Source organism: Carcharhinus amblyrhynchos, chromosome 12 (assembly GCF_965287045.1).
Source record: "Carcharhinus amblyrhynchos chromosome 12, sCarAmb.v2.hapA, whole genome shotgun sequence".
NCBI classification, from domain to species: Eukaryota; Metazoa; Chordata; class Chondrichthyes; order Carcharhiniformes; family Carcharhinidae; genus Carcharhinus; species Carcharhinus amblyrhynchos.
The window spans coordinates 75,711,403-75,737,267 of record NC_137335.1 but is presented as its reverse complement, the minus strand read 5'-3'; the positions used below and the strand labels follow the sequence as shown (position 1 = coordinate 75,737,267).

Genomic DNA, 25,865 nt, shown 5'->3' with positions numbered 1-25,865 from the left:
GGAGCAGGAGTAGGCCATCCAGCCCTTCGAGCCTGCCCCACCATTCAATAAGATCATGGCTGATCTGTCGTGGATCAGTTCCACTTTCCCGCCCTCTCCCCATAACCCTTAATCCCCTCGCTTATCAAAAACCCATCAACCCGCGTCTTAAAAATATTTAGCGAGGTAGCCTCCACCACCTCAACGGGCAGAGAATTCCAGAGATTCACCACCCTTTGAGTGAAGAAGTTCCTCCTCAACTGGAGAGAGACTGGAAAGAAGGTGGGGATTGAAGGTGAGTGTGAGGGGCAGGGGAGGGCAGGAACAGCAGAGGCAGCAGAATAAATCTCTGATCCAGAAATCCATGAATTCGTTCCAGTTGTTGTTCGCTGTGTAAAACAAAAACTTGCAATTATAAGATGTTTTTCATGACCGCTGTCATCTCAAAGCACTTTACAGCCAATAAAGTATATCTTTTTTGAAATGTGGTCGTGGCTGTAATGTAGGAAGCACGGCGGTCAAATATGCAGACAACAAACTCCCACAAACAGCACTGAGCTTTGGAGAAGATGGTTGGTTGCAGCTAAATTAATTTTAAGCACAGACAGCAGGATTCTCCGGCCGCTCTTGCCCCAGCGCTGGAAAATACCTCCCGAGGTCAACAGACCTTGGCATGGTCTGTATCCCGCCCACAGTGTGTTATGATAGACACCGAGAATCCTTTTGTTTTAAATAATCAATTTCCCAAAGAACAAATGAAAGTAACCAGAGAACAGAATTTCTCATTCAAAGACTTTTATTGTAACAAACAAGCTAAAATCAACTTAGATCAGATGTTAATTATAGAATCACAGAATCCCTACAGTGCAGAAGCAGGCCATTCAGCCCATCGGGTCTGCACCAACCACAATCCCACCCAGGCCTTATCCCCGTAACCCCACATATTCATCCAGCTAATCCCCCTGACACTAGGGGCAATTTAGCACGGCCAATCCACCTAACCCTGCACATCTTTGGAATGTGGGAAGAAACCAGAGCGCCCGGAGGAAACCCACACAGACGTGGGGAGAATGTGTAAACTCCACACACACACACACACACACACACACACACACACACACACACACACACACACACACACACACACACACACACACACACACACACACAGTGACCTGAGGCTGGAATTGAACCCCAGTCTCTGGTGCTGTGAGGCAGTAGTGCTAACCACTGTGCCACCATGCCGCCTTGGCAGGAAACTAATGCACCAAACTAAAGAAAAGGTTTTTTGTATTAATTAACTGACTCAATTGAGATGTGTCTTACAGCCCATTGCACCATGCATCGCACTGCTGGCAGATTGGGAGCATTACAAGAACAAGTCTTCCTCTACACTATGACATTACATTTTGCACTCCCTTCCTTCTCTATGAACAGTATGTTTTGACTGTATAGCGCATAAAAAACAATACTTTTCACTGTATACTAATACACGTGACAGTAATAAATCAAATCGTAGTCCAGTGTTCCTGCCTGCTGTCCAGCAGGGTCACTTCTTCCTGCTGCAATGGGTCAAAACTGCCAGTATCCTTCGAAAGTCATTCCACTCAGCCTGAGTTTTCCAGGTCCGACTTCTACCAGCAAGGCCCACCTCTGCCACTCTCTAAATCTTCAAGTATCCCATTTCTTTCCGTCCCCTTCCTTTTGAAGAGAAAACAAAGTCTTACAAGTGCCCTCCTTCCCTGTTCACCAGCTGCTTTGTTCCCCTGCACAGCAGCAATTGCTTTCTCTCTCTCTTTCCCTGCGCCTCCAAGGCAGCTGTCCCTTTTACTATGCATTAGCTGCGTTCTAGCGTGAAGACATATTGCTTGATTTCAGTAGATTTCTGCCTGAGCTGCACCGGATCACACAGGCCCATCTCAGAGCCCGGATTTCCAACCCTACACTTAAGTTAAAGAAGACGTTTTGAAACATAACTGCCTTTTAAAATCCAGCGTTCGTAACATAAATGTCTGCCTGAGGCTGAAATTTACAAGTTTCGTTTACTGGCTGTTTCAGAGCTGTAAATAAAGAGATTTCTTGACTCTCCAAACTGAACACAAACAGGCCTTTTTGATTTGACACTTTGTGTGTGATTATATTTTGAGAACACCTCATCCATTATCAGTATATGAGATGAAATCCCTGACCAGTGTTAGCTGTGTACCATATTTTGGGGGCTGCGAGCTAACCAGTTCAAGCAGCAATGCAGCCAAAATTGCATCCAAAATCCCTCAGACAGCAATGAGATCATAATCTAATAATTATAGGTAGAGTAACAGAGCGGTTGTGTTACAGAGCCAGTAATCCAGAAGCTAATGATCAAGGCATGAGTTCCAATCTCACCATGACAGCTGGGCAATTTGAATTTGGTCAATTAATTTTTTAAAATATATTCTTCCATGGGATGTGGGCATCACTGAGCTGGGCCAGTAATTCTTGCCCATCCCAGAGGGCAGTTAGGAGTCAACCACGTTGCTGTGGCTCTGGAGTCACGTGTAGGCCAGACTGGGTAAGGGTGGCAGATTTCCTTCCCTAAAGGGATGGCATGGTGGCACAGTGGTTAGCACAGGGATCTGGGTTCATACTCCCAGCTTAGGTCACTATCTGTGTGGAATTTGCACATTCTATCCGTGTTTGCATGCGTTTCCTCCCACACTCCAAAGATGTGTGGGTTAGGTTGATTGGCTATGGTAAATTGTCCCTTAGTGTCAGGGGGATTGGTAGGGGAAATATTTGGGGTTATGCGGATAGGGCCTGGGTGGGATTGTTGTCGGTGCAGACTCAATGGGCTGAACAGCCTCCTTCTGCACTGTAGAGATTCTATGAGATTAGTGATCCAGGTGGCTTTTTTTTTTAAACAATTGTTTTGTGGTCATCATTAGACTTCTAATTCCAAATTTTTTTTTTATTGAATTCAAGTTTCCCCATCTGCTAGGGTGGGATTTGAACCCAGGTCCCCAGAACATTACCCAGTGTCTATGGATTACTAGTCCAGTGACAATACAACTGCGCCACTTCCTCCCCCTCATGCAAAGCTGCAATAAGTAATGGTGGTGATGAACCAATGGGACTGTTGTAAAAACCCATCTTGTTCTCCCATGCCTTGTAGGGAAGATGTTACACCAGACCCACAGAAATATAGTTGAATCTTAATCAACCTCTGAAATATCTGAACAGTTTGGTCCAACTATGTCTTGTTACAAAAAGCAATTAAAAAAATAGTTGCATCAACCATATTACCAGATGTAATACTCAACCCAGTCAAGCTTGTAAAGTTCTCATTAATATCTGAATCCGCGCCAAAATTTGGAGAGATGTCCCACGGACCATAAAACAGCATCCTGTATTGTTGCACAGAATCATAGCTTCCAGCCCATGCCTTGGAGTCTCTTTTATTGCCACCCTTGTTTAAAGTTTATTTATTAGTGTCACAAGTAGGCTTAACTTTGTGAAAATCTCCTTGTGAAAATCGCCACACTCTGGCACTGGTTCGGGTACACTGAGGGAGAATTTAGCATGGCCCAATGTACTTAACCAGCATGTCTTTCGGACTGTGGGAGGAAACCAGAGCACCCGGAGGAAACCCACACAGACATGGGGAGAATACGCGGACTCAGCACAGACAGTGACCCAAGCCAAGAATCAAATCTGGGTCGCAGGCGCTGTGAGGTTACAGTGCTAACCACTGTACCACCAAGGCACCCATAACTGCTGGCTTTGCCAACAAAGCACACATTCTGCAAACAAATAAAAATAGTATTTTTAACAATATTGCTTCAGAGACAAGAGTTGGTGAGAGAACCAAGGAGAAGTCTGTTCTTCGAAATAGTGCTATTGGACTGTTTAGTTTCACCAGATAAGACACATGGGGCTTAGTTTAACATCTTATCCAAATGATGGTATCTCGATAGGTGCCGGGGTCCCTCAGTACTGCACAGGGAGGGTGACCATTGGTTATGGGCTCATCCCTGGAATTGGACATGAACCCACAATCTTCTGACTGACAGGCGTGAACTAAGCCAAGGCTCATGCTTTTAAGTAAAAATATAAAGAGCTGTTGTGAATAAAAAGTGACCAGGAAGCTTTCAAATTGTCATAAGAAGTTGCAGCCATTTGTTGATGTTCACTGAAGGAAGGAAACCTGCCATCCTCACTTGTGCAGCCTCAGTGCAGTTCCAGTCCCACATCAACATGGGGGCCTTCCTGTGAAGGTGCCTGGAAAACCATTCACTGGTATCTAACCACCACAATGAAAGAAGGCCTCCCATAACTACTTGGAGCAATTAGGAAGGTGCCTGAAATGCCAGCAACCCCCACATCCCAGGGACAGTTTGTTTCTCGTGTAAAGTCTCAATGCAAGAACTGCAAGAACAATGGTGGAGCTTTTGTTCCTACCTCAGATAAAGTCAGTGAACATGGGCACAGTCTGAGGGACAAACTAGGATTGAGTTTGGTTGTGGGACTGCAACAAACTGTGTGGCATTGTGGAGCAACGCGTAGTGATTGGCCATAATTCTTCAGCCCCGCCGCCCCACTAGGATTCTCCAGCCCTGCTGCAGTGGAAGGAGATTTGGCTGAGCGCCAAATTCCCCGTGCCTGCCGGCAGTGGTGGCAGAACATGTGGAAGTGGAGAATTCCACCCATATTTTTATTGAGTTTGATTTATCCTGTGCTATTTTTAACCTAGTAAAAAGTCTGACAACACCAGGTTTTAGTCCAACCGATTTATTTGATAATAGACTCACAAGCTTTCGGGGTTAGCCCCTTCGTCAGGTGAATGGAGAGTTCTGGCCTCAGACAGAGCATATAAAGCACTGTTTAGTAATCTCTAAACTGTCTGTGTTTTATATGCTCTGTCTGAGGCCAGAACTCTCCATTCACCTGACGAAGGGGCTAACCCCGAAAGCGTGTGAGTCTATTATCAAATAAATCGGTTGGACTAAAACCTGGTGTTGTCAGACTTTTTACTGTGTTTACCCCAGTCCAATGCCGGCATACCCACATCATGACTATTTTTAACCTACCAGTTCTATGTTTGCAATGAATTCTCTTTTACAGAGCACCTTTAAAATAAATAGGTGCATTACTACAGTAAAATAGTACATTAGCTAGTGTGCTAAGTGTGTTAAAGTCCCATATCATGTGCAAACGTAACTCCCAAAAGGAGAGATTTACATTGCCACCATTTACAGGAAATCATAAATGCGTTCGCCAAATACATGTCTATTTCTTAATTGTACAGACTGAGTAATGGATCTATCCGGACGTACAAGGAACAAAGAAAGGTACAACACAGGAACAGGCCCTTCGGCCCTCCAAGCCTGTGCTGATCATCATACCTGCCTAAACTAAAACCCACACACTTTTATGGAGTCCATAATCTTCCATTCCCATCCAATTCATGTATCCGTCTAGATGCCCCTTAAAAGCCGCTAATGTACCTGCTCCCACCACCTCCCTGGGCAACGCAGTCCAGACATTCCCCGCTTTCTGTGTAAAAGACTTGCCTTGCACATCTCTAAACTTTTCCCCACGCACCTTAAACCTCTGCCCCTAGTTCTTGACTTTTCTACCCTAGGAAAGAGCATCTGACTATCCACTCTGTCCATGCCAACTCATAATCTTATAAACTTCTATCAGGTCGCCCCTCAACCGCCGTCATTCCAGTGAGAACAAACCGAGTTTATCCAACCTCTACTCATCGCTAATACCTTCCAAACCAGGCAATGTCCTGGTCAACCTTTTCTGTCCCCTCTCCAAAGCAGTAAGCTAAAAGCTATGCTGAATGAGAATTCTGCAAACACTTAATACTCTCTGTGGAGTTTCTGTTTTTCAGATTGGGTTTCTATGTAACTATCTGAAATAGTTTTGACTTTTCCAGTTCAGTTATTGGTAATAACCAATAATCTTGATATACCTGATTACAGGAGTGATGAGGGTGGGTGAAAAATGACTTTAAAGAGGCCATCTATTTCCTCTTACAATACGCAGTGCTTTGGGAATTACTTTGCCTCGAAGGAAGGAACTCTTCTCAGCTGAACGTTCTGTTCGAATAAATGGGCACAAGAAAAGCTTTGGGATTAGCGTAAATGATCCATTTATATTGTTGTTGCTTGCCAATGGAGGATTATCGGTCATTGGTTGGATTTAACTCTCTAATGCAAGGGAAAAAGTTGTAAAATTTACAGAAGTTTATTTGAAAAGGATTGAAGGATGTGTCTGAACACCATCACTCTTGAGAAGGCACCTTTGAAGGATTCTGAACTGGGCTCACAGTTCAAGAGCAGCGTCAGAATGTTTTTGACCATTGTGAGTTACACAGTCGTTTGAAAGAGAGTTTCTTTCTCCTTGATTTTTTTTTCTGTACTCTTGTTATGCAACATGAAAGACTAACACTGTTCAGAGTTTAACAGTAACAAAAAGCGAAGGCTTGCTAAACTGGAACAGGTTTTTATTTATTTATTTGTGGGACATGGGTGTCGCTGGCTGCCCATCCCTAGTTGCCCTTGAGAAGGTGGGGGTGAGCTGCCTTCTTGAATCACTGCAGTCCATGTTCTGTGGGTTGACCTACAATGCTGTTAAGGAGGGAATTCCAGGATTTTGATCCAGCAACTGCGAAGGAAAGGCGATATATTTCCAAATCAGGATGGCAAGTGACTTGGAGGAAACTTGCAGGTGGTGGTGTTCCCATTTGTCTGCTGCCCTTGTCCTTCTAGATGGAAGTGGTTGTGGGTTAGGAAGGTGCTGTCTAAGGATCTTTGGTGAATTGCTGCAGTGCATCTTGTAGTTAGTACGCACTGCTGCTACTGAGTGTCAGTGGTGGAGGGAGTGGACGTTTGTAGATGTGGTGCCAAACAAGTGGGCTGCTTTGTGCTGGATAGAGTGTTGTTGGAGCTGTACCCATCCAGGCAAGTAGGGAGTATTCCATCACAGTCCTTTGCTGGAACGAACCCATTCATGAAACACTTACTAACTTGTTAACACCTGTCTCTTGGAGAATTGTAAGAACATTTATCAAAAAGAGAAGTCAGTTGAATGTGGCTTACTTACACTTTCTAGAAGCTACATATATTCTGCACAGGGACCTCTCCTCTGCAGGCAAAAGGAACACGTCCAGGTATCACAGCTTTTTTGAATTAAACAAAAGTGTTGGGGACATTAGTTTCCTGGTGCATTCTCCAAGGCAATGCTTCAACCAATGAGAGTAGACTTGCCAACCAACCAGCACTCTCTTCCCATGTAGCATAAATTGTTGCTCCTTATGAAATTTGGCATTCTTGCATCTTTCTTGATGAGTGCAAGATGAAAAGCTTTGACAGCATATCTCTTTATTCAGCAATGATCAGTGTTGCCTGAATTTTCTTGATGAGTACATAAGGAAGATAAAAATGTAGCTTTTTAAGACCTAATTGTAAAATACAGAGATCATGTTTGATTCCTTTAAACGTTTGTGAGCTTAAAGTAAGAGATAAGTAGAAATATAGAAAATAGGAGCAGGATGAGGCCATTTGGCTCTCCAAACCTACTTTACCATTCATGATGATCATGGATGATCATCCAACTTAATAACCTGTTCCCTTTTCCCCCCCATACCCTTCAATCCATTTTGCCCCAACGCCTTCTTGAAAACATAGTGTTTTGGCCTCAACTGCTTTCTGTGGTTGAGAATTTCCCAGGCTGACCACTCTCTGAGTGGAGAAACTTCTCCTGACCTCAGTCCTAAATAGTTGATCCCATATCCTTAGACTGTGACCCCATGTTTTGGACTCCCCCAACATCGAGAACATCTGTTCGACATCTGCCCCACTCAGTCCTGTTAGAATTTTATATGAGATTCTTCCCCCTCTGAACTCCAGTGAGTACAATTCTAACCAACTCAATTTCTGCTCGTATGTTAGTCCTGCCATGCAGGAATCAATCTGGCGAACCTTCACTACACTCCCACCATAGCAAGAGCATCCTTCCTCAGATAAGGAGACCAAAACTGTACACGGTATTCCAGGTATGGCCTCACATCCCTGCTCCTGTACTCGAATCTTTTTGCCATGAACACCAACGTACCATTTGCCGTCTTTAACGCCTGCTGCATCTACGAAAGGCAAATTGTGCGGAGGGTGTGGAGAGTCTGCAGAAGGATCTAGATAGGCTGGGCGAATGGGCCAGGAAATGGCAAATGGAATTTAATGTTGGCAAGTGTGAGGTGGTCCACTTTGGTAGGAATAATGGTAGGAAGGACTATTACTTACGTGGCGAAAAACTGCAGCAGGCGACGGTGCAGAGGGACCTCGGGGTCCTTGTGCATGAGTCGCAAAAACCCAGCTTGCAGGTGCAGCAGGTGGTCAGGAAGGCGAATGGGATGCTGGCCTTCATAGCGAGGGGGATTGAATATAAAAGTAGGGAGGTCTTGCTGCAGCTGTATAGGGCATTGGTGAGGCCGCAGCTGGAGTACTGTGTGCAGTTTTGGGCGCCGCACCTGCGCAAGGATATTTTGGCCCTGGAGGGAGTGCAGAGGAGGTTTACTAGGCTGATACCGGAGTTGAGGGGATTGAGCTATGAGGAGAGGCTGAATAAACTAGGCTTGTACTCGTTAGAGTTTAGAAGAATGAGGGGAGATCTCATTGAGACGTATAAGATGATGAATGGGATGGATAGGATAGAGGTGGAGAGACTCTTCCCGCTCAAAAAAGACAGTAGGACTAGGGGGCACAGCCTCAAGATAAAGGGGAGGCGGTTTAGAACGGAGTTGAGGAGGAACTTCTTCACTCAAAGGGTGGTGAATCTCTGGAATTCTCTGCCCGTTGAAGTGGTGGAGGCTGCCTCGCTAAATATTTTTAAGAAGCAGGTTGATGGGTTCTTGATAAGAGAGGGGATTAAGGGTTATGGGGAGAGGGCGGGAAAGTGGAACTGAGCCACGACAGATCAGCCATGATCTTATTGAATGGCGGGGCAGGCTCGAAGGGCTAGATGGCCTACTCCTGCTCCTATTTCTTATGTTCTTATGTTCTTATGTTCAGCGAGTAGTGAATGGGGACACCTAGGCCTCATTTCACATTCCCTTCTCTCAGTCTATAGCCATTAAGATAACAATCTGCCTTCCAGTTTTTGCTATCAAAGTGGATAACCTCACATTTATCCAAATTATACTGCATCTACCATGCATTTATTTATTTACCCACTCACTCAGCTTGTCCAAGTCACACTGCAGCATCTCTGCTTCCTCCTCACAGCTCACCCTCCCACCCAGCTTCGCGTCATCTACAAATTTGGAGACGTTACATTTAGTTCCCTCATCTACATCTTTAATATTTTTATGAATAGTTGGGGTCCCAGCACTGGTCCCTGCAGAACCCCACTGATCACTGCCTGCCAATTGGAAAATGACCTGTTTATTCCTATTCTTTATTTCCTGTCTGCCAGCCAGCTTTCTATCCATCTCAACACTACATTTGATAAATTTTTAGTTTTTGCTCTGCCTTGTGTTCCTAGCTGGTATTGTGCTATAAAACAGCCCAAAGCAATCACGGTGGTGCTCAGTGACAGAGACAGTGAACACGTCACAAGTTGGCACCTAATTACAGGGCAATGAATGAATGTGAAGGGAGCCACGCTGATTCTGTTGGGGTTGACTCGTTGCTCAGTGATTTCACTGGTCACTTCTGGTGTAGAGCTCTTTCCCAATTTAGGATAACTCTCCCAGGCCGGGAAGTTGTTCTTTTATTGAGCGGCTACATGCCCGTGATTTCCTGCCATTTTTCCCTTGTGAGCGCTGCCATCTGCTGGAAGTGTAGACTCAGCCCTCCAATTTGAATCATTTGACCATAAATGACAGACCATTTGTAATGGCCAGTGGAGACATTAGAGCGTAGCCTGAATCTGCTTTAGTCCAGTAGTGGGCAGCTTAGGCTGGTGAGTGGCCGTCCTCCATCTCAGTGGACCGCAAGATTGAAATCAGGCTCGTTCGCTAACCAGGACCCCGTGAATAAGACTCAATACATTTAATATATGCCGAATAGTTCATAATTACTTTTGCAACTTTTATATCATAGGAGGCATTCTTTCTGGTTGTATCACAGCTTGGTATGGCTCCTGCTCTGTCCAAGAAACTACAAAAGGTCGTGAATGTAGCCCAATCCATCCCACAAACCAGCCTCCCATCCATTGACTCTGTCTACACTCCCTGCTGCCTTGACAAAGCAGCCAGCATAATTAAGGACCCCATGCACCCCGGACATTCTCTCTTCCACCTTCTCCCATTGGGAAAAAGTCTGAGGTCACCGACTCAAGAACAGCTTCTTCTCTGCTTCCATCAGACTTTTGAATGGACCTATCTCGGATTAAGTTGATCTTTCTCTATACTCTAGCTATGACTATAACACTACATTCTTCACTCTCTCCTTTCCTTCTCTATGAATGGCATGCTTTGTCTGTATAGCACAAGAAACAATACTTTTCACTGTATATTAGTATACATCACAATAATAAATCAAATCAAATCAAATTGTTGTAGAAAATGCAAAATCGTTCATATATCAATAGAACTGTCATCAACTTCAAATCGTGAAACCAAATGCTTTGATTGGACACAGAGGGAGCACACGGCTCCCACAGTCAGTGTTGTGAGTGATCTGCACACACCTCACTCGCTCTTTACGTGCTTCTCACTTCAGTCAAGCCAGTAGGAAAAAAACTATGTGAACGGAAATCAATGGCGTGTGGCAACTCTGCGTGTGGGCAGTGGTGAACAGAATGTCTCATGGGCCGCACTCAAAACCCTGAGGGTCCACGTGTGGCCTCCAGGCCACAGGTTTCCCACCACCGCTTTATCCTGATTGATCTGACTCAGCCATGTTTACTTTCCAGCCGAGGTCCCTGCCTATTTATAAATGGGAAGGAACTCGGCTTTAATGTTCCCTCATGACCCTGTGGCCTCCATCTGTATCTCAGACACAGCCAGGCCCCTCGTACCATCACCGCTGCGGCCTGGGCTGAAAGCAGGGAAAACCAGCAGGTGATCCTGGGATCAGCCTGTACGGTGTGCGTGGTTCAGTGGTAGGTGTGTCTGACACTTACTCCCTGAGCCATTGTGCTTTGTTATGGAAGAATTGAAGACCGTGCCTCAAAGACTTCCCCTAGAACAGATGGATATTTGGCTGCAGTGGCAAAAAGCCCCCCATCTGTGGCTGAATTAATTCTGGGAAGGGGGTGGGGGCATGTGGGTGGGGTTGATTTTCCGTTGGGGGTGGGGGTTGGCTGTTTGAGTTTATGAACTGAGCTTATTATAGCTCACAGCGGTCACGGTAGCACTGCTGCTTCACAGCTCCGGGGACTTGGGCTGGATTCCTGGCATGGCTCACTTTTTGTGTGGAGTTTGCACATTCTCCTCGTGTCTGCATGGGTTTCTGCTGGGTGCTCCGGTTTCCTCTGATGTGCGGGTTAGGTTGATTGGCCATGCTTTAAAAAAAATTGCCCTTTAGAGTCCTGAGATGCGTAGTTTAGAGGGATTAGCGGGTAAATATGTCGGGATATGAGGGTAGGGCCTGGGTGGGATTGTGGTCGGTGCAGACTCGATGGGCCAAATGACTTCCTTCTGCACTGTAGGGATTCAATGATTATCATAAGTGACTCTTTACAAAAGTCAGTGTAAACAGCCGTAGGAAAATACAGAGGCACCTTTCTTTTCTTTATTCGTGAGTCATGGATGTCACTGGCTGCCCAGCAGTTATTGCCCATCCCTAGTTGCCCTTGGAAGGCAGTTGAGAATCAACCACATTGCTGTGGCTCCAGAGTCACATGTAGGCCAGATCAGGTAAGGAAGGCAAATTCCCTTCCCTTAAGGACATTGGTGAGTCAGATGGATATTTTGGACAATTGACAATGGTCGTCAGTAGATTCTTAATTCCAAATATTATTATTGAATTCAAATTCCTCCAGCTGCCGTGATCTCTTGATAATGCCACCAGGCCATCATCTCCCCTTCTTCAAGTTTAATTGGTTTTGACTGGTCTTAACCCCCTGTTGAACATTAATCAGCTCCATAAAATACTCTCATCTTTACCAGCCTCCCAACAGTGTACAGCAATGATCAAGATGTGTCTTGGTCTCTTTCCCCTTATTAATGCACATTGTTGTTAATAGACTTGTTTACTGGGACAATGGAAATTGATCCACGTAATTCACTCTTGGCTCCATGTGTCAAGTTTGACTCCAGACAGTCTTGAAGATTCTGTTTTATCTGTGACAATACTGTGCCTTTAGGAAATATAGGTTTATCATGTTTCTTGTAAGGGGTATGTTTAGAACTTAGCTCTGTTTATATGGTGTCAGTCTGTCTGTAGCACACAGCTGAGAATGCAGGCTAATAATTGATCTTAGTTAATGGGGTGTTTGTTTTAATCTGCGTTACTGCATTTTTGTTTATCTTGTGGTTATCTACGCAGCGCCTCCTTTTGGCAGATTGACTAGGCGGGGTAAATGTGTACGTGGTTTGCTTAGGGAGCAGGATTGATGGGCCAAATGGCTAGCTCTCGTTACTTGCTTTCTTTTTATCTGCCGAAAAAATGTTAATGGTGTTAAAAAATAAAATCCTTGAGTTGTTCTTTGCTTTGCTCTGACTGAACCAATATTCATACAACTCTGTTTTGTTTCCTCCATCTTAGTCGCAGCAGAAGTGCATTGTGGGCTTTGCACTGGTGTGTTGTTTCGCCATTTCTGTTGCACTAATATTTTCAGCTGTGGACATTCCAGGCAGCAGCAGTGATGCGGAAGACATTACAGAGGACAACTGTAATAGGGATTGCCGGTAAGAATGGTTCATTTCAGGGATTTGCGTCGTTGCCCCTAATTTTCCTTCTCTTCTATCTCCATTTTGTTTTGAAAGCACAGAAATGCATCACAATATAGTTCCATGCATCAGGTTTGACTCCAGGCATTCTTATAGATTCTGTTTTATCTGTGACGATACTGTGCCTTTATCATGTTTCTTGTAAGGGGTATGTTTAGAACTTAGCTCTGTTTATATGGTGTCAATTTGTCTGCACCACACAGCTGAGAATGCAGGCTAATAATTGATCTTAGTTAATGGGATGTTTGTTTTAATCTGCGTTAATGCATTTTTGTATATTTTTGTTTCTTCTCCTGGGGTTTCAGAGTAGGGTTTTGATTAGGTTGATTGACAAGGGACAGAGTGATGTTCTAATGGGAGGAGTTAAGCTTACATGGAAAACAATTCTGAAAGACACAAGAGCCTCTCTCTCTCTGGAGGCTGCTGTTTGGGATCTGCTAGGAAAATAGGTAAAAGTTAAACTAGTTCATTTGTTATAGTTAAATGATATTATTAAAATAAAGTTTATTTTGATAAAAGCTTCCTAGTGTCTTCATAGAATCACAATGGAGTGAAACACCTTATCTCCGCAGTCCTGCCAAAAATAACAAAAATAGTTGGGGTCTAATCTAACTTGATTTGATTGGGTTTCTGATCTGATCTTGGGGTTTCTGATCTGATCCCTAACATATCCTAACTCAATGCTTTTAATTATGGGAAGTATCACAGTGGGACCTGCCTCTATCCCAGGATTGGTGCAGGGGGTGGTGGTGGGTGGGGTTCATGACCATAAACAGGGGAACTGGCTCATCCCTCAACTTCCAGGCACATGTATGTGGAGTCCAATTACAGCCCTCCTCACACAGTCAATACCAAAAATATAGGAATACAACACAGGCAAGAATTCAAAACTGGAATGTTTTCAGCCAAAAGGCTCAGTAGCCAACTGAGGGCCGAGAAGTATAGCCATGGAGCCAGTGGTGACGCAATGCGTTCTGTCTTTTCCCCGCTGCTATTGATGGAAGTTAAGATTGCATCGAGCTTTTGCAAACTGGGAGTGACCTATTTGACCAGCTGGAATGTGACATTTTAGAGATGAAATGTTTCCTTGTGTTTGCTTATCTCTTTTTGTTTGTTCTATTGATTTTTAAACTTAGCCTTCTGTAAATGTCAACAATACCGTTTAACATTCTGGACACATTGGTTAGCACTGCTGCCTCACAGAGCCAGGGACCCGGGTTCGATCCCCGGCTTGGGTCATTGTCTGTGTGGAGTCTGCACGTTCTCCCCATGTCTGTGCGGGTTCCCTCCCACAGTCGGAAAGACGTGCTGGTTAGGTGCGTTGGGCCACGCTAAATTCTCCCTCAGTGTACCCGAGTAGGTGCTGGAGTGTGACGACTAGGGATTTTTACAGTAACTTCTTTGCAGTGTTAATGTAAGCCTACTTGTGACACTAATGAATAAATCTAAGCTTCGGTGATATGAATGGAATAGGGTGCTAGATATGATGAAAAAATGGGACCTGCTCGATGGAAATACATCGAACCGAATTTATAGCATTGGGTAACGGCCACCAGTCAGAATGCTGATGGTGACCCTGGGTACCCCAGTAGATTTTACCGCCTATCCAGCAGCTTCCTTCCTGTCACTGGGGCTTTGTACCATTGAAGGCCAGGAGCCCACCTCGAGGAGCTGCTGGCCAATCAGAGACTCAGCAGCTCTTCAGTGCCAGCAGTGCCACCTGGAAGGCGGTCCCTGTGCCTTCCACTGACCAGTATCATCGATGGAGACCCCACACGAGAGTGGGGTGGGCTTGCCAGGGCCAGTCACAGACAACCTCGTAAGCATTGGGTTGGGATGGCTGTGGAGGATATGGGAGGTTATTCCAGCAGATTGCTGAGGGACCGGGAGGGGTGGCTCTGACATTAAAACCCCCTAGGTGTTTCCCCACCTTCCAATCAATAGCCACTTAAGGGTCCCAATTGGCCTCCAGGCCTACTTGTGACCTTGCCTGCCCTTTACATAACTGAGGGGGCATCAGCCTCTTCACCCTGAGCTTTTCCACCCAATTATCCACCTTCCCCACCTCCCAGCCCTCCTAGGGAGGAAATTATATCCCACCAGTTGTTTCCAGCGGCTGGGGCATCAAGAATATATGGCCACAGATACAGATTAGATGTTGAAGATTAAGATTGAGAGCAGTTGTTGACATCAGTTGTAAGGTTGTGGATTATGGGATGTGGATGTAGCTGGCAAGGTTGGCATTTGTTGTCCATCCCTAATTGCCCTTGAACTGAGTGGCTTCCTAGACCATTACAGAGGGCAGTTAAGAGGCAACCACATTGCTGTAGATCGGGAGCCTAAAGGAGGATGGCAGATTTCCTCCTTGGAAGGGTAATTGTGAACTAGATGGGTTTATATGACAATCAGTGATAGCTTCAGCGTTACTGAGACTAGCTTTCAATTCCACATTGAGTTCAGTTCAAAATCCACCAGTGCTAATGTTGGACTTGGACATCAGAGGGTAGACTTTCCTATTCTGAATAGGCCCAGCATCTCAACAACTAGAGAGTTGTCTAAGCAAAGCCGCTGCTATTGTGCTGTGGTTACAAGTGGTATTTTTAATTAACATGATGCTGCTCTCAGTCCAAAAAGATATTTTACCCTATCCCGCAGTCAAACAACATTGTGCATGAACTTCATTGCTAGTACAATGCCATAGTATGTAAATCATACCACCCGAACATTTGCCAATAACTCAAACAACAATGTTATGCTGATTATTCATCACAGGCAGTGTTCAGACTGTATCCAACCAGCACATGAATGGAAAACCCACACCAGACTGTTTACTGGTAGATATGGTTCTGTGATTTGGGCATCACTTGATGAACATTGCTGAGTGTGCTCACAGCTACACCAACATTCAGGATCCTATTTCACCATTTTGATTCTAAGTGCTGGGCAGACTTGAATCTGGGAGTGTTTCAGATCCAACTTTTAGACCTATTCACAAGCACCCCCCATACGCACTCTGTCTGAAAAAATATCAGCCAGCCTGAATCGCGCTGCACAAGCCCGTGGGCAGGACTTAACACGCCCAAAATCCTGCAGCTCCGATTGGTGCCTCCAACTGCACACGCGCAGAAAAAAATGATAGAATGCTGCTGTCCTGCCACATCTGTCCCGGGCCGGATAATGTCTCCCCCTGGCCCCATAGACATTGTCCCACCCCCACAACATTACTGACCGCCTTATCCCCCTAACCCCTCCGCCACCCAAACCGACTGTGGGCCCCTTCTTCCCCTATCCCTCCACTGATCACAGGCAGAGTGGCAGTGGACCCCCCCGTACCCTCCACTGATCTCAGGCAGAGTGGCAGTGGACCCCCCCGTACCCTCCACTGTTCACAGGCAGAGTGGTAGCAGACCCCCCCCCATCCTCACTGATCATAGCCTGAGCAGCAGTGGACCCCCCTTCACCCTCATTGGTCACAGGCTGAGTGGCAGCAGACCCACCTTCCCCCCCGCCCCCCCCCCATTGATCTCAAGCAGCGTACTAGCGGACTCCCCTTCCCCTCCACCGATCTCGGTCACAGTGGCAGCGGACCCCCCATTCCCCCAGCCATGCACTCCCCACAGTCACGGTTCCTTGCAAAGTTGAGAGGCTGGAAGAGTACAATTTGTAAGGGCTTTGTGCACATCCTTCAGCATGGCAGAGTGCTGAGTGCACTAGGACCCAGCAACACCTCAAGACCCGAAGTCAGTGCTGAGACATGGATCCGCGCTGCAAGTCGGACATCAGAGACCCTGCTGAGTAACAGCCTTTCACCCCCACCCCCCCACACACACTCGCAGAGCCCTCACTGACCCGAGGAGGAAAATGGATGCAACGAAAGGATCCCCATAAGCAGCAGAAAGCTGTCAGATGCTATATACTGATGGAGTGCCTGAATTGGAAGCATGTCTGTTTTGTGCTGATTCTGGATGGGTGAATACGGTGGTAAAGGGGAAAGTGCCAGTAAGATTGGGCATGCAGCCCATTAAGTTAATTTAAATGCATGGCAAATGCATTTAAATGGCTGTGGCGCATGTTTCGGGCACAGTTCCGATCACTGCCATTTTTGGACCTAGGTGATGGGGGAACTGGAGCAGAGGGGGGCTGCGGATCGTGCTACTCACCTCACACCCGATTTTACCAAGTTTTCTCACCTGAAAACAGGCGCAACTAGATGATAAAATCGAGCCTCCAGTTTAAGATGATCAGTCGAGTGGTTCATTTATGCTGGCTGGAAGCAATGTGCCCTGTTTACAAAAGCAGTATGACCAAACCTTGCACCTTTCTGGAATTACCTGGCAGCATGCAATGTATCATTTTTGGATAATTTGAAATACTGGTCCATGGGGGAACCAGTGCAGGAAAATGGGATTAGTGCGACTTTGGTGGGAGTTATTGTCAGTACAGACTCGATGGGCTGAAGAGCTTTAGTGCGCTGTATGACTCCATGGTGGGGGGGAGCTTTCCCGTCCCGCTCTCCACACAAACCATAGCAGGAGAGGGGTGGACCATGCAAATATCCATTGACCATGGGCGGAATTTTCCAGTTTTGGGGTGAACATGGTCGGAAAATCCCACCCTGTGACTCCTGATGACCTGTGATCAGGGGAGCGGTACCAACAGAAGGGAACTGAAGAAATGAGACTCCGGGGGAGACAGGAAAACAGGAACGAGAGAACATGTGGATTCCCAATCTGTCAAAAAACCCAGTCAGGACCACTGCTGGTTAAACAGCCTGAATCAGTGAGAGTAAAGACGGCTCCAGTTGATCCATACTTTCATAACTGACGGGAGTTGAGAAAGTTCTGGAAAGGAGTGTGATGTTGTGTGGAGGATTGCACAGATTTAACCCTGTTCAGGTGGAAGCTGCTGCCTTCAGAAAATCAGCTAAATCATGGAAGGGAAAGGACTGAAATCTCGCCCAAGGATGATGTGAGCTCGGAAGAACTCCGTGGCTGAAAGTGGTGCCAGAGGGACGGGATATGGACTGCCTGGAAAATTCATGGGATCTATCTGTGGTCTATCCATTCTTGCACATGTAGAGTCATAGAGGTTTACAGCATGGAAACAGGCCCTTTGGCCCAACTTGTCCATGCCACCCTTTTGTTTTAACCACTAAGCTAGTCCCAATTGCCTGCGTTTGGCCCCTATCCCTCTGTACCCATCTTATCCACTAAATACTTTTTAAAAGACAAAATTGTACCCGCCTCTACTACTACCTCTGGCAGCTTGTTCCAGACACTCACCACCCTCTGTGTGAAAAAATTGCCCCTCTGGGCACTTTTGTATCTCTCCCCTCTCACCTTAAACCTATGCCCTCTAGCTTTAGACTCGCCTACCTTTGGGAAAAGATGTTGACTGTCTAGTTGATCTGTGCCCCAGATGTAATTTGTAGTTCGTACCTGCTGTGATTTCCCTGTTAATCTGTAGTCAATCCACATTGATTCTGACCTGTGTTACGATAGAAGTTACAAAAATGCAACCTCCTTTGGTAATTTTTTTTTAAATTTGGGGATCGTTTAGTAAATTTGTTCCTTTTGGCTTACAGGCCCCCACAAGGTTTGTAACACGTCAGATCAAAAATCTATCAATCACAGATTGAGATTTCTCAGTGGAGCTAGCATGTTCTACTTTTGTGGGAGAGAATTCTGCATTCTACTAACTTTAATATTCTAGGGAAAACAAGTCTACTTCATTTGGCAAGATCTGAGCAATATTGTGAGTGCCGTCCAGATTGGCATTTGGCACAGCTCTCTGTGCGACATATCATTGACCTGCCTCAAAATCAATTGTAATCATTAATTCAAAGGGATGTGTTCATCTTAATCGGTCTCTGTAGGTTTGTTTTGAAACACTCCAGTAAAGGAGAATCAAAGAATCTGAATAGAGGCTGTTTGAAGAAAGGTTCTGCAAATCGACCCCTCCAAGAAATGATTGGGGTGAGGCAGGGATGGATCAACAATAGGCTACATGGTCTGGTGGAAGAAAGGACCTTGAGAGGGTGGCATGGTGGCACAGTGGTTGGCATTGCTGCCTCACAGCGCCAGGGACTCAGGTTCGATTCCGGCCTTGGGTCACTGTCTGTGTGACGTTTGCACATTCTCCCCATGTCTGCGTGGGTTTCCTCGGGGTGCTCCAGTTTCCTCCCACAGTCCAAAGATCTGCGTGTTAGGTTGATTGGCCGTGCTAAATTAGTGTCGGGAGGATTAGCATGTGTGGGGCTACAGGAATGGGGCCTGGGTGGGATTGTGGTCAGTACAGACTCAGTGGGCCGAATGGCCTCCTCCTGCAACACGTCAGAATAGAGAAATAGAATTCCTGCGGTGCAGAAGGAGGCCATTCAGCCCATCGAGTTTGCACCGATAACAACCCCACACATTCACCCTGCTAACCACGTTGACAGTTTTGTGGCGTGGTTGCTCGTGCCGTTTATCTGGTAACTGATACTGTTAGGTTTCCTTCAGGTGGCCCATTACTCTGGTTCTGTTTCCAGCTCTTGTTGAACCTGACGACCATTACTGGAGAGAGCATCAGAAAGTGAGATTTGCTTCCAGAGCAAACTCTGTTCTGATGGGCCCGCACTGTTCTGTTGGTTGATCTACTGAACACACCAGAATGATAGGGAGTGGGATAGCAGGATCTTGGGTTTGGACATAGCTCGGCACAGCACCGAGGGCCGAAGGGCCTGAACTGTGCTGTACTGTCCTATGTTCTAAATGTCCAAAACACATCAATCCACATCCTGATTTGGGCTGTAATAATCATCATCTCTTAGGTTCAGAAGGTTTAAGAGACCTGGAGCTGGAGCTATCCTGACTCCATTCTGTTCAAGTCCTCACCTGTGACCCACCAATGCAATGACAAGAGCGAAATTGGATGGATGTTGGAAACCTGAAATAAAAGCACAGTGTGCCGGAAATGCTCAGCAAGTCGGGCAGCAAGTGTGAAGATATAAAAATAGAACTGGTGCTTTCAAGTCTGCCTGGGTGTTGTACGGGGAATGGACCCTTTGGAATGCCGGGAGAGGCGAAGGGCACCAAGCCGGAGAGAGCGGGAATGTAAGAGGATGATCCGCTCAACGTGGAGGCAGGTTGGGTGGAAGGTGAGGACAAGGTGTGGCCCTGGGAGGGAGGGGGAGGGGTCAGGGCAGAAGCATGGCCAATTGGTCAGACGTGAAGTGACCCTTGTTTACCACCACGGGGTAAAATCCTGTAGGCTGAGGAAAAGGGAAAACATATTAGAAATCTAGTTTGGACGGGTTACGTTACCAGGACAGATGTAATGGAGACGGAGAAATTGGGAAAATGGAATAGAATCTCAGCAGGAAGTGGGATGTGAGGAAGTGTAGTCATGGTAACTGCGGGAGTCCCTGGGCCTACACTGAATATTAATCAATGGCCTGCTGTCAGTAATTGAAACAACTAAAAGTAAGGAAGGGAAAAGGAGGATATGGATCGTGTGAGGATCAGAGAAGGGTAAGGATTTGGAGCAGAGTAAATGACGTTTTCCAGTTCAGGATGAGAGCAGGGAAAGGCATCAATATAGTCATCCGTATACTGGAAAAAGAGTTGAAGTTTAAAGTTTATTTATTAGTGTCACAAGTAGGCTTGCATCAACACTGCAATGAAGTTACTGTGAAAATCCCCTAGTCGCCACGTTCCAGCACCTGTTCGGGTACACAGAGGGAGAATTTAGCATGGTCCAATGCACCTAACCAGCATGTCTTTCGGAATGTAAGAGGAAACCAGAGCACCCAGAGGAAACCCACGCAGACATGAGGAGAATGTGCAGACTCCATGCATACAGCGACTCCCCCCCGGAAATTGAACCTGGGTCCCTGGTGCTGTAAGGTCCCTGGTGCCGTGAAGCAGCCGAGCTAACCACTGTACCATTGTGCTGTTGAAGGACAGGGCCTGGGCAGGACTGGAACAAACAATATTCGGCACGGTAGCACAGTGGGGGCAGCACGGTGTCACAGTGGTTAGCACTGCTGCTTCACAGTGCCAGGGACCCGGGTTCGATTCCCGGCTTGGGTCACTGTCTGTGTGGAGTTTGCATGTTCTCCCCGTGTCTGCGTGGGTTTCCTCCAGGTGCTCCGGTTTCCTCCCACCGTCTGGTTGGGTGTATTGACCTGAACAGGCGCCGGAGTGTGGCAATAGGGGAATTTCACAGTAACTTCATTGCAGTGTTAATGTAAGTCTTACTTGTGACTAATAAGTAAACTTTAAAACAGACACGTAGCAGGGGCCCAGGTGGGTGCCCATTACACCCATATCTGAGTTGGCAGAAGTGAATGGAATTGAAGAACTCATTAGCCAGGTAGTGATGGATGGGGACTGATTGGGTTTCTGTTCAAGGAAGGAAGGGAGAGCTCTTGGACCATCCTGTCGGGATGGAGGTGTAGAGGGATTAGATGCCCGTGGTGACGAGGAGACACTTAGGGCCAAGAAGCCTGAACTGTTAAATTGATGGAGGGCGTCAGAAGAGTCATGAATGTGGGTTGGAAGAGACTAGACAAGGGGAGAAAGTAACATTGTGAGAGAAGGAAATAAAGGAACAGACATTCCTGGATACAGTGGCTTGATATTTGGTGGCCTCAGGATCCAGAGAGAAGTCAGAGCAAGTGTCAGAAAATTGTCATTTGGCCTCTGTGAGGGAGAGGCCACTGCATCAAACAACCACTGTTCACAACTCATTCAAAACTTAATGAGATCTCTAACTTCTACCTGTCTAATAAAGTGTCACCTCCCTGAAACTTCAACTCAGTCTGTCTCCACGGAGTAAAAAGTCTGACAACACCAGGTTTTAGTCCAACCTATTTATTTGATAATATACTCACAAGCTTTCGGGTTAGCCCTTTCGTCAGGTGAATGGAGAGTTCTGGCCTCAGACAGAGCATATAAAGCACAGACAGTTTAGAGATTACTGATTAGAATGCGAATCCTTACACCTAACCTGCTGTTCAAGACCTGAAGTGGCTGATAATGTGAGTGGAAGGAGCACTGATCACAGTTTAAAGAGATGTGTATTGTCTCCAGACAGTACAGTAAGTGAGGTTTTGCAAACCCAGGCAAGTCACGGGGGTTACAGATAGTGCGACATGAACCCAAGATCCCTGTTGAGACCGTCCTCATGTGTGCGGAACTTGGCTACAGTCTCTGTTCAGCGACTCTGCGATGTCGAGTGTCGTGAAGGCCGCCTTGGAGAATGCTTACCCGAAGGTCAGAGGCTGAATGCCCGTGACCACTGAAGTGTTCGCCAACAGGAAGGGAACAGTCTTGCCTGGTGACTGTCGAGCGATGTTCATTCATCCGTTGTCGTAGCGTCTGCATGGTCTCCCCAATGTACCATGCTTCGGGACATCCTTTCTTGCAACGTATCAGGTAGACAATGTTGGCCGAGTTGCAAGAGTATTTACCATGTACCTGGTGGACGGTGTTCTCACGTGTGATGATGGTATCCATGTCGATGATCCGGCATTTCTTGCAGAGGTTGCTGTGACAGGGTTGTGTGGTATTGTGGTCACTGTTCTCCTGAAGGCTGGGTAGTTTGCTGCGAACAATGGTCTGTTTGAGGTTGTGTGGTTGTCTGAAAGCAAGAAGTGGGGGTGTGGGGATAGCCCTGGCGAGATGTTCGTCTTCATCAATGATATGTTGAAGTCTCCGGAGAAGATGTCGTAGCTTCTCCGCTCCGGGGAAGTACTGGACGACGAGGGGTACTCTGTCCACCCACCATCAGACTCACCATGGACTGTTCCCCAGAATCAGTTGCATTCTTGGACACACGCATCTCCATCAAGGATGGTCACCTCAGCACCTCACTGTACCGCAAGCCCACAGACAATCTCACAATGCTCCACTTCTCCAGTTTCCACCCTAAACATGTTAAAGAAGCCATTCCCTATGGACAAGCCCTCCGTATACACAGGATTTGCTCAGATGAGGAGGATCGTGACAGACACCTCCAGACCCTGAAAGATGCCCTCATAAGAACAGGATATGGTGCTCGACTCATAGATCGGCAGTTCCGATGCGCCACAGCGAAAAACCGCACCGATCTCCTCAGAAGGCAAACACAGGACACAGTGGACAGAGTACCCTTCGTCGTCCAGTACTTCCCCGGAGCGGAGAAGCTACGACATCTTCTCTGGAGTCTTCAACATATCATTGATGAAGACGAACATTTCGCCAGGGCTATCCCCACACCCCCAAATACTCTTGCAACTCGGCCAACATTGTCTACCTGATACGTTGCAAGAAAGGATGTCCCGAAGCATGGTACATTGGGGAGACCATGCAGACGCTACGACAACGGATGAATGAACATCGCTCGACAGTCACCAGGCAAGACTGTTCCCTTCCTGTTGGCGAACACTTCAGTGGTCACGGGCATTCAGCCTCTGACCTTCGGGTAAGCATTCTCCAAGGCGGCCTTCACGACACACGACAGCGCAGAGTCGCTGAACAGAGACTGATAGCCAAGTTCCGCACACATGAGGACGGTCTCAACAGGGATCTTGGGTTCATGTCGCACTATCTGTAACCCCCGTGACTTGCCTGGGTTTGCAAAACCTCACTTACTGTACTGTCTGGAGACAATACACATCTCTTTAAACTGTGATCAGTGCTCCTTCCACTCACATTATCAGCCACTTCAGGTCTTGAACAGCAGGTTAGGTGTAAGGATTCGCATTCTAATCAGTAATCTCTAAACTGTCTGTGTTTTATATGCTCTGTCTGAGGCCAGAACTCTCCATTCACCTGACGAAGGGGCTAACCCGAAAGCTTGTGAGTATATTATCAAATAAATAGGTTGGACTAAAACCTGGTGTTGTCAGACTTTTTACTGTGTTTACGCCAGTCCAACGCCGGCATACCCACATCATGTCTCCACGGATACAGAGGAATTTTTCCAGCACATTCTGTGTTTATTCCAGCTGTTTCGGAGGGTATCGCGGCAACTTGCAAAGAGCAACACCACTGTGAGCCTGCCTCAAATATTCGAGTGGACAGAGGTGACTGGGAATGGGGGTAAGTCCATCACTGGAACTGCCGCCTGCCCCATCCTGTTGTCATGGACTCCAGTCAAGGTCAAGTCTGCAAACTGATGGCTCCAAAAGACTCGTACTCATGTCGAACAACTCTTCCTTATTAAGTCAATCTTGCTGCTGAGTGCTAATGAATCTGAGTGTAGTACCTGTCAGATTAGATTTATGGATTGGCGATGTACATGTATAATGCAATTATCCAAACTGCCATAAAGTGTAGCGTGTGCAGTCATTTGCCAAGGCTGAGGCTGTGGGCCCACCCGTCTCCTGTAACCCATGAATATCATTGAAGAACAAGAAGTCTGCTATAATCTGTCATTGATTTTAAAATGTAAGCAAAGGTCGCAGTCTCAGTTGTATCCCAGAGACTGTTTTCACTGAGCAGGGGAAAGAGGTGGAAACTCATCCACATTTCCAGAACTGAAACCCGAGCGACTTTAATCCCCCCCCCCCCGCCCCGAGCGTTCTTCTAATCCCACCAACTATCTTGCGTTCTGAGTTGGTAAACTTTTGAAGTTTATTTATTAGTGTCATGAGTAGGCTTACATTAACAGTGCAATGAAGTCACTGTGAAGATGCAGGGTCCAACTGCTGTGCTGCTTCTATGTGGGGGGGCCCCAACTCTCAAAAGTGGCAACATTGCAACAAAGGATGATTGAAAAAGGGTGTGCATTTCCATAGCACCTTTCACAGCCAATGAAATACCCCTGAAGTGTCGTAATGTTAGAAGTGCACCAGCCATCCTGTGCACAGCAAGCTCCCACAACCAGGAATGCAATAATCACCGGCTGGCCTGATCTTTCAGAGTATAGATTTAAGGATAAAAATATTGACTGGAACTCAGGAGTGATCGTTCCTGCTTTTCTTCCAATTGGTAAAACATGAGAACACGGTGGCCCACTGGTCAGCACTGCTGCCTTATGGCGCCAGGGACCCAGGTTCGATTCCCGGCACGGGTCACTGTTTGTGTGGAGTTTGCACGTTCTCCCCGTGTCTGCGTGGGTTTCCTCCGGGTGCTCCGGTTTCCTCCCACAATCTGAAAGATGCGCTGGTGAGATGCATTGGCCGTGCTAAATTCTCCCTCAGTGTCCCCGCACAGGAGCTGGAGTGTGGCGACGAGGGGATTTTCATAGTAGTTTCATTGCAGTGTTAATGTAAGCCTACTTGTGACACCAATAAAAACTCCTGCTACCCCCACTGCCAGAAAAAGGCAGGACTTTCTCCCTGGGCCTCCTGTATCCTCCATCCGCTTCCCGGTTGGGTCGATCAGAGTGGGAAATTCATTGCTGCTTCTCAATTGGACCATTTGATGGACAGAACCTGCGCTTGAGGTACATTTGTTAAGCCAGCCCTGAGCGGGTGTCCAAGTCTCCAGCTCCAAAATGCAGATTTCAAATAGGAACCTACCCATTGAACCAGCACTAAGTAGCTTGAATAAACCTCCTGCTCGCTTTCTATCAGTTAAAATCACTTATTTTATTCCAATGGATATATTACTTTTTCTAGCAGATATGAATCTACAATGTACAAGAAGGCCATTTGGCCCATTGAGTCTGCACTGACCACAATCCCACCCAGGCCCTATTCCCCTAATCCCATGTATTTACCCTAGCTGGTCCCCCTGACTCTAAGGAGCAATTTAACACGGCCAATCAATTAACCCGCACATCTTTGGACGGTGAGAGGCAACAGGAGCACCCGGAGGAAACCCACGCAGACATGGAGAGAACGTGCAAACTCCACACAGACAGTCACCCGGTGCTGGAATTGAACCCAGGTCCCTGGTGCTGTGAGGCAGCAGCACTAACCACTGTGCCACAGTGCTGCCCTTGTATCTGTGGGCTTTTTTCTTGTCTTTTCACGAGGGAATAGTTCGTGGCTGCTTTTATCCAGTATTTGAAGTTCAGTAATTTATGCGCA

The 25,865-nt window shown here is 46.6% G+C and overlaps 1 protein-coding gene across 1 annotated transcript in view; it reads left to right on the top strand.

Moving 5' to 3' along the window:
* LOC145350632 (inactive phospholipase D5-like) overlaps positions 1–25,865 on the top strand; it is a 99,133-nt gene that overhangs the window by 9,000 nt on the left and 64,268 nt on the right. Inside the window, exon 2 of the mRNA XM_080199842.1 lies at positions 12,678–12,820. Coding sequence (XP_080055968.1) covers positions 12,678–12,820 — 143 coding nt within the window. The remainder of the gene's footprint in view (positions 1–12,677; positions 12,821–25,865) is intronic.